The sequence below is a fragment of the Girardinichthys multiradiatus genome, chromosome X (genome assembly GCF_021462225.1).
Source record: "Girardinichthys multiradiatus isolate DD_20200921_A chromosome X, DD_fGirMul_XY1, whole genome shotgun sequence".
NCBI classification, from domain to species: Eukaryota; Metazoa; Chordata; class Actinopteri; order Cyprinodontiformes; family Goodeidae; genus Girardinichthys; species Girardinichthys multiradiatus.
Window position 1 is genome coordinate 22032874 of NC_061817.1, and position 9819 is coordinate 22042692.

The 9819-nt window shown below is 38.4% G+C and overlaps 1 protein-coding gene across 1 annotated transcript in view; it reads left to right on the forward strand.

The window, feature by feature from the left end:
* The window catches only part of LOC124863370 (coagulation factor X-like), a 42812-nt gene extending 42248 nt beyond the window's left edge, over positions 1–564 (forward strand). The window contains exon 10 of the mRNA XM_047357725.1: positions 64–564. Within this exon, the coding sequence (XP_047213681.1) occupies positions 64–127 (64 nt within the window). The 3' untranslated portion in view covers positions 128–564. The remainder of the gene's footprint in view (positions 1–63) is intronic.
* Positions 565–9819: the final 9255 nt, after the last annotated feature.

A 9819-nucleotide genomic window follows, 5' to 3' on the forward strand; every position in this document is an offset into this window, starting at 1 on the left:
ACAGAGATGTGTTGTTTCTCACAGGGGTGGTGAGCAACCAGATGGGGATGACTGCACCAAAGGGTACATCTTCCAAAAAGTGTCGCGCCACCTCAGCTGGCTGCAGACACTCATGGATTCACGTTAGAATGGTGAAGTGAGGTAACAGATCAAGCTCGATTATAAATTTTGAATTATGCAGGTAAATATACTAAAAAAGAGAATCTGTTGAATATCTTTCTTTCGTTTAAATTTAGCCGTCATAAGCTTCTGTGTGTGTGTTCTTTTTTTAAATATCCATGACAAAATAAACACTGGTTAATGTCTGATTTCTTCCCTGTCTGCACTTCACCTTTTATCCACAAGGTGGCTCTCTGTTAACGTCAATAGGAAGCTTTGTTCTTGCATGTGTCAAATACTCATTGGCAGTAAGACCTGTGAATTATTCAGCATGATTGTGATGTGAACATACCTTCCTGTACTATTAAGCTATGTTATGTCTGCAACAATGTAATAGTTAACATGCACCTTAAATGACTCCTGGTAATCATGGTTTCATGAATGTAATAAACCAGAAAACCCAAATTTTCATGGTTTTTGTATCTGATTTATATTAATGTAGCACATTATTTCTCACAGATATGGAGGAAAAGCAGTTTATAGATATTTGGGACATAGCTCATTTATAGACAAGACACATATGGAGTTTCCATTTTGAACATTTGTGTGCGATATCTTTTAATTTTTTTACTTTCATTGTAAATTTTATTGTCAAGATCCGAAACCTCGATATTAATCTGCAATAATACTATGTAAATTAGGGCACTACAGAACAATCTAACCCAGGCTATACTCACTGCTAAATGTAGTGCAAGAAAATATTTGCACTCCTATAGAATTCTTCTTTAATATAAAAGATAAGTAAAGACAAAAAAGCCTTTTCTAAATGGAGATTTTAATTATTAAGAGAAAATTGTTATTCAAACCAACCAAGCCCTATTTTATGTGTATGTCCTCTCAACCCGATAACTGGTTGTGCCACTCCTGGGGGCAGAACCAGTTATGTGTTCAGAAATGTGGTGTTAGTTTAATCTCCTTTCCATTTTCAGTACACAGAATATTTTTCTGAAGGTCTTGGGAATTATCAAGATCATTTTTGAGAAATGTATGATGGGTCTTTGTGTTCTTTTTGGTTAGCTGTGGTTTTTGCAATCTCCCATTTTTGAACAGTCTCTTTCCTTTTGTTAAATGATTTATGAAAATGGAATTAGGAGGAAATAAAAATGGCAAAAAGTAGGTACAAATTAATCTTATGAATTGGTAAAAGATTTATCTGACTAAGAGGAATTACTTAAACAATATTTAAACTATTTTAACTGGGCTTTACGCATAGTCTGACAGACATAAGATAGTATGTTTTCTCCAATAAGGTGATTTTCAAATATCAGTTTGGGAACACTGTAGGATGATGCCTCTTTGGGATCCTCTGTCAGGATTTTTACATATCCAAAGACATGACTTTCAGATGCTGGTAATACACTGTAAGTTTTGACATTTTTTTTTTCCTCTTTGTTTAGTTTTCTCATTTTAGAAGATCAAACTGCACACTATATGTTACGGTCAGGAAGGACTACACAAAAAAAAAAAGAAAACAACAAAACAAGTACAGAAGCTAAGCTTTGAAAAACCATATATATATATATTATATATATATATATATATATATATATATATATAGGCCGAGTCACTCTGTCCGTGGTAATGTTTTTCCATCTTATTCCACACAGGCATTATTAGCCCTCCCTGACTGTCACATACCAGTGTGTTGTCTGGCAACATTTTCCCACGGACACTCACCATCAGCAGTCTGCTCACAGCCTCGACAGGCTGGCAAACAAGGCCAGGGCCATGTCATGCAGGCAGAGAAAAAAAGAAGAAACATAAGAATGGACTGGAGAGAGTGGGAGCAATAGAAGGCCCATAACAAAAAAAAAACTGGCCTGCCACATTAGACTGGGAGCTTGAAAAGAACATCTCTGGAAGCTGGGGCCTATGTTGGGTGTTGCCATGGTACTCACCAGGGAGATGGCTCCTCACTCCCAAAAAATGGCTGCACTCCTTTACCGGGCCGTCCAGTGGAGATTCATTTGAGTGGAGCTCCATCCTTCCTGAGTGTGGTTCTGCTCTCTGGTTCTACCAGCTCAGTTTTCAAGCTTAAAGAGAGAGATGAAGTTACTAAACTTATACAGCTCTGAAGTGCTGAATTTAGCTAATTGTGTATAATACCAACACATTAGACACACGCTGCATGGGTTTCCTTTAATTGCTTGGTGGCATTGACATATAGCGCCTTGCAAAAGTATTCAAACCCCATGAACTTTTTCACATTTTGAACATTACAATCCCAGACATCTATGTATCTGTTAGAATGTTATGTGATAGACCAATGTAGCATATATTTGTGCAAAAGAAGCTCATTAGTAAACAAATCAGACAGGTTAAGGATAACCTTGTCGAAAAGTTTAAAGCGAGGAAGGAAGTCTTTTGGTGGCCTGCAAAGGACTTGAAACTGGGAGGAGGAGGTTCGGCTTCCAGAAAGACAATGACACTAAACAGTCAGAGCTACAGTGGAGTGGTTTAGATCAAAGCATTTCATGTGGTAGAATGGCCCAGTCAAAGTTCAGACCTAAATTCAATTGAGAATCTAGGACATGACTTAATTACTGATGTTTACACATGATTTGAATCTACTGTAATTTAAAAAATAGCTATCTGCAAAGAAAAATGGGCAGAAATGTCATTCCCCAAATGTACAAAAATGGTAGACACATAGAGCTCCGGCAGGGCTTCCCTTTGTCACCGGTCCTGTTCATAACTTTTAAGGACAGGATTTCTAGGCGCAGCCAAGGGCCGGAGGGGGTCTGGTTTGGGGACCAGTGGATTTCGTCTCTTCTTTTTGCGGATGACGTGGTCCTGCTGGCCCCCTCTAGCCAAGACCTACAGCATGCACTGGGGCGGTTCACAGCCGAGTGTGAAGCGGCTGGGATGAAGATCAGCTCCTCCAAGTCAGAGGCCATGGTTCTCGACCAGAAAAGGGTGGCTTGTCCTCTTCAGGTTGGAGGGGAGTTCCTGCCTCAAGTGGAGGAGTTTAAGTATCTCAGGGTCTTGTTCACAAGTGAGGGAAGAATGGAGCGGGAGATCGACAGACGGATCAGTGCGGCTGCCACAGTAATGGGGGCGCTGTGCCGGTCCGTTGTGGTGAAGAGAGAGCTGAGCCGAAAAGTGAAGCTCTAAATTTACCGGTCGGTCTACGTTCCTACCCTCACCTATGGCCATGAACTTTGGGTCATGACCGAAAGAACGAGATCCCGGATACAAGCGGCTGAAATGAGCTTCCTCCGTAGGGTGGCCAGGCACTCCCTTAGAGATAGGGTGAGGAGCTCGGCCATCCGGGAGGGGCTCGGAGTAGAGCCGCTGCTCCTCCACATCGAGAGGAGCCAGTTGAGGTGGCTCGGGCCTCTATACCGGATGCTTCCTGGACGCCTTCCTCGGGAGGTGTTCCAGGCACGTCCCACCTGGAGGAGGCCCAGGGAACGGCCCAGGACACGCTGGAGGGACTATGTCTCTCGGCTGGCCTGGGAACGCCTTGGGCTCCCCCCGGAGGAGCTGGAGGAGGTGTCTGGGGAGAGGGACGTCTGGGCGTCTCTGCTGAGTCTGCTGCCCCCGCGACCCGGTCCCAGATAAAGTGGAAGATGACGAGTACGAGTACATCTCATAAAATCCCAATGAAGTACACTGAGGTTTGCAGTTGTAATTGAGCAAAATATGAAAAGTTTGAAGGTGTACAAGGTTTTAAGAACAAATGCAGAGACAAAGTTGTGACATGAATATTGAGAGGAGGGAAAATGGGCTATGTGGGAGCTGTTAGAAAAACTGACAAGAGATGAGACATGGTGACAAAAATGGCCTGTAGATGAAGCTTAGCCAGTAGACTCGGAAAAAGTTAAGATCGCAACATTGAAACAGAACAGAAGACTATCTTTGTGTGGCCAGATTGATGACCCTATGGTGCAGTGGACATGAATGAAGCCTCCTCTGAGAAACACCAGCAATCTAATTAGAAGTGGTAGAGAGTGAATGGTTGAATCTCCCAAAAACACCACAACAGTCATATGCTGTGACCTCAAATCCTTGTGTGTGTTTTGCGTGTGTTTGAAAGCTTGCTCATACAAAAAACCCATAAATGCTTATTTAGGGGGGGTTGAGATGAAATGACAAATGTCTGTTATCTGCTTTCAAATGTCTCATTGTTGACAAATATAATCATCTATGGTTTCAGTACTACTTGCAAAACATGTCGCCCAATCTTTTCTAGTAACCCCCATTCTCAATATATGTGTCCCCAGTCTTTGTTTTAATCCAACATTAGCTCCTCTCTTAGTTTTAATCAATGGAAAAGCTACTTCCTTTCGTCCCACCCCCATTCAGACTTTGCCCAATGCAGACAGAGCGGCTTCCACTTCACTAGGTAATTGTTCAGACGGGTGGAGGTAAAACAAGACCTCAAGAGGTTACAGCTTGGGCTGGAAGAAATGGTTGAAAGCAAAAGATTGAGACAAGGAGTACAGTTTTATAAAACACTGCTGTAGTCTAACTCCCCCTTATGTAAAACATTCATCTACAATAAAAAGGGCCTATTTTCACTGGGCCTTATGTTTCTCTTCCAGGAGATTGATTAATAGCTCTCTTGTTGGGAGAGGTTTGGGTTGAACTTAAAATATTTAATACCTTTTTTCATGGTAAATATCTTTAAAACCAGCTATGAAAACCTAACAAACCAACACTTACTGTTAGTGATTAATATATATTTGTATTTATTTGTTTTTGCAGGGTCATCTGTAGCGTCTAGAGGTTTCTGCTGACTATTTGTGGTTCTCGTGTTATGTGCCTTATAAGTTTTATACAAATATGGAGGGAATAGGACTAATAATAAAGGAATGATTGTGTACTAGTATTCTTCAGTCTCGTTGGGGACAAATGTGCCAGCATACCAATTTGCTTATGGTGAATTTTTCCCAAAACCAATATTTAGCAGCCATTAATTCGCTTATTGTCTGAGAGTAGCACATTAGCATGCTAAAATACACTAATTAGGAACTAATAAAAATTGCAGGGTATTCATCTTAGAGGAAATGGATAACAATGGGCATACATAGTTATGAGTAAATCTATTATTAATGTTAAACACATTAAATAGTGGCTTGCGATCTTTTCCTATATTTATATTTAAATAGTACATGTAAAAATTATTCCTTTTTAGCATTTCACTGTCTTGTTATTTTGTAAACAGTTGTATTATATGACTCACTGGTGGAGGATTGCTTGATATGGTGTCTCTGCTCAGCAACATGGACACTGAAAACTGCTGAACACAACATTTTGTATCTTAAAGCCACATTATTTTTGCTCCCACTCGGCCATAATGAATATTGTTCACTATCCAAAATTGCTGCCATTCATAAATTGTAGTGAAAATTGTAGATATATTAGCACTTTTGACAGCTTGAATCACATTAAACCAGTTTCACACATGGTACCATACAACCTGTTTGTAATCATGTTCACTGGTGTTTAGATGCATAAAATTGAAAGAAATGCATTGTTATTCGCTTTTAGCATTGCTTATAGCACCACAGTAATGAGCAAACCCCACTATTTTTCAAACTTGCCAACTCAACTCGGGTGTGACATCAATTTCAGATCCAAGTTATCACTTTCAATACAAATCCAGTGCAGTAGTAGGGCACACTGGGGCAGTTGGGACACTTTTGGCTTTTCCATGCCTACACAAAATTAAATGCTAAAACAGCATTGCTTTAAATTATGTATTAAATCAACCAATAAGATCTGTTTCTCAGCTGGATTATTAATGTAAGGTGCATTTTGTCTCTGCTTCTTTATGCTTTAAAACTGTATAACTATAAGTTGCAGTTGTAGTAGGAATTTAGAAATAACTTAAAATTCAATTTGACCAAAATTTTCCACGTAAGTTGCTTAGTTTTTGCTTTGTTATATTTAATGTCATATTTAATGTTTTGTTATATTTGTTATATAAGTTAACTTTTACAGCCACGAAAGAAAAAAAAAAGATATTCGGTGCTGGTTTCAATGATTGTAAAACTTTGCCCACAAAAAAATACTTTTTCCAATATCTTTGGGGTACAGAAACACTCACTGGTGAAAATGATCACACTCAAACTGGATGCTAATATATATGTGCTGATTTAAAATAAATTGGGCATTTTTCCAGATGTCTATTATGTTTTTGCCACATGGCAAGTATCAAAAATTAAATATAAGAGTTTTAAACTGCTTCTTTTCTAACTTCCTATAACAGATAATTGTGCTGCAATGCTAACCCTAGCTTATAGCCTGCAAAACAAGGAAGGAAATCTTCAGATTTGAGTGTCTTGTTTTTTACCTCTATAGCAATGCTACAACTAGCAACAATTTTTTTAGCATCTTCATGTTTCACTAATGTTTTGCTGTTTGTGTAAAAGTGCAACTTAGTTAATTTGTTCTTTAGCCACCACTAAGCTGAGTTGCAGCCCTGGCAGCTCCCCACTTTCTGCAGTAATGCTGATTTGATGTTGGCACAGCTGATTTTACCCAATCTATGGAAAGTCAAGCAAAGACAAGCTAGGCAATTTGTTTAACAAGTCAGTAATTTACATCATATTCTCTGGATGACATTGTTCAATTTCTCCAGATAATGGCTTAACATATTTAGTTATTTTGACCAAAAAAAGATCACTTTGTTATGATAAATTGAAAGTATTTTGATACCACAATAAAAAAAAGTTGTACTTCATTATTTTGGCTATTGATTCAAGCTGTAGGTTTCCTATCAAAGAACGCTAATTATTGATCAACATTAGTGTTCACTCCCAGATTCCATAAAGGATAAACCTCATGACAACCACCCACTTTTTTCCTGTCATTCCCATCATGAGAAAACAAAGCTGTTTTTTTTGTTTTATATGAGACAAGCTTAGTAATTTTGACATGAATGATCAACTTGTGATTTAGAGTAAACCACTGGTCGTTCTCACATTCTGTATCATGGTGTTCTCGCTGAGCTTCTGTGAGCTTTCTTTTCCTGATTTTCCAGTCCATGTTCGACTCTTTGGTGATTTTAAATTGGCCATGAGTTTTGAACACACCATATTAAATGACTTTGTCTGTGATAACTAGGTCCTGCTGTTCAGCCAAGCTTTAAAGATCCCACATGAGGACCTAGTGACTGGACAATGGAGCAGAAAGGTAAATCCTGGTGCTGCCTTTATACCATTGACCCCACCCTGACTTTCTGTAGGTTAAATCCAGTTTATAAGACCACTGAAAAACCTGAACAGCTGACAGAAGGGTCTTCAAGCCTCACTGAATGAAAACAAGCGCAGGGTACGTCTTTAAAGAGGTCACATTACACCATGCCAATGTTTGTGGAGCCAAGAAGTATGTTGTACTCATTTCTATGCTATTTATTATTTATTGACAACTTGATTCCCTGGCATTTAAATGAACTTCAGCATCATGCTGGCTTCTGTTCTATTGCTTGGAGTCTTGACTTTGGTAACTACTGGAGGCTGAACTGAAGAAGCAGTGTGGTGGATAGATTAGGTTTTGATTATCCTTCTTAGTAGAACTACCAACACAATAGGAAATAGCAAGAGTGCCTTTTTTTTTTTAACTGTATAATTATAATAATAGCACAACAGGGTAATAAGTTCTGAATTTCATTTGCAGGATTTAAAAAAAAAAAACTAAATATTGAACAGTTTGCTTTCCAGCTGCTACTGCATCTAAGAATTATGCATTTAATGTTTGGGGTTACAATATCTCTTCACTGCAGGTTTTGCATAAAGATTGATCTGCATTGTGTTAGTGCAGGTTATTACAAGGCAGTTTTTCCTAAATTGTTTGGATGTTCCATAAAATACAGAGAGATACAAGACAAAGCAGGATGAGAAGAACTGGGATATATGGTGAGGTTATGGATCAGATAAGACCTGAAAGTCAAATGTTTTAAATGTTTCCTCCACAGAAAGCACCGATATTTCAGATTCACACCCCCTATCCTTGTTGGATACAGTATAGTCTGTGTAAAATGGAATGTATCTCTGGAAATAAAGTTACTCTTTATAATTAGTCCCTCTTCCTGCTAATTTTAAGCACCTGCATCCTGTCATAGTTAATACATCCTGTGAGGTCATAGGATCTCATTCTGATGCTTGTCGCTGGAAACAGATGCAGCATGCACGCCTGCATGTCGGCCACCCTGCTGTCACTATGCTGTTTGTTGTTTGGTGGCCCAAAGGAGGCCTTGGCAACGAGACGAGGCAACATCCGGAGAAGAAAGAAGAGGAAAAAACATGCTGCAAAAATATGAATGGAAAGGGATAGGCATTACTCAAATATATATATATATGATAAATGACTCAAAATAAACCAGGATAGCACCTGTGAGGCTGTTGGTTTGGTACAAAAGAAGGTTTAAAAGTATGTGGCCCTCATTAACAGACAATAACTCATAACGCTAAGATAAAGTTAGTACAGGCTGTCAGTACGGTTATATTGGTCAGTGACTGAGCCTCACATGTAATCACGCTGATCTACGTCACTGTAGAACCCTCTATAAATATTCTGGTTCTCATCTGAACTTCAAACTAATGATGACTTTCAGTCTGAACCAGATGTTCTCAAGAGACCTAGGCTCAAATACAGTTCAAGTAATAAGGTGTGGAATATAGAACAAACCAGTATTATTCAGAGATTAATTGAAATTCTAAAGCTAAAATACATTAGGAGTGACATTTGAAATTAAATATTTTCATATACTGTAAAAAAAAAAACATATGACCAGTTTCTCATTCAGAGAGTAAGAAAACAAAGCAGTTGGCTCAGATTGCTGTTGCACATACTATTATATTTTCTATAGAAGATGGACTAATCACCTTGTAATGGATAAAACCTTCTACATGTTTCATGCACTTTATATGGAAACTACTGGGAAAAATAAAATTACCTTTTACAAAGCCTTTTTTTCTCTCATCTCTGCATCAAGTCTTTGCAGAATGCTACTGCCCTCCACAATTCTTGGCACTCTTGGTAAAAATGTGTAAAAAGCCCTAAAATACATGAATATTCCTTTGCAGTAGCCTAGTCCCACACTGCAACTTTTTCTGCAGTGCTGTGGCAGTGAATGCCAGTCATTTGTTTTGTGATTTGCTTTCTACCTTGTTTATATCTTTGTCACTGAGTGAGTATTGCTCTAACTGTATATGTGGGGAAACGTAGGATTCAGGTCAGCAATTTGTTTTCTTTTTTAATTTAAATCAACACATGCATCATCAGTCTAACTTAAATAGCATGTTCATTTGTCTTTCCCATTTTGAATAGCAACTAAGAGAAAACAGGGAGTCATTGGTTGCTGATTAAAATATTCTAGAGTGAGATTAAATTTATGTGAACAAAGCTGAATTTATTAAAAGGCTTTTTACACATCTTCACCAGTCACTGTATGTGAGAGAATTATCTGTACTATAACTCTGGGTATCTGAGTAATTCTCATATGCAGTAATTACATGCTCATAAGCCTCTTAATTACTTATTACTCCAATCTGATGAGGGATGTTTCTTTTAAATCAACCACCTGTGATTAAATAGATGTGGTTGTTCAATGATTTCCTTTCCCTTTCACATCTTCCACGGTTCATATAAAGATAATGAGAATGGCAGCACTACCAGTGATATACTGCAAGGGTCTGTCAGCTGATAAGT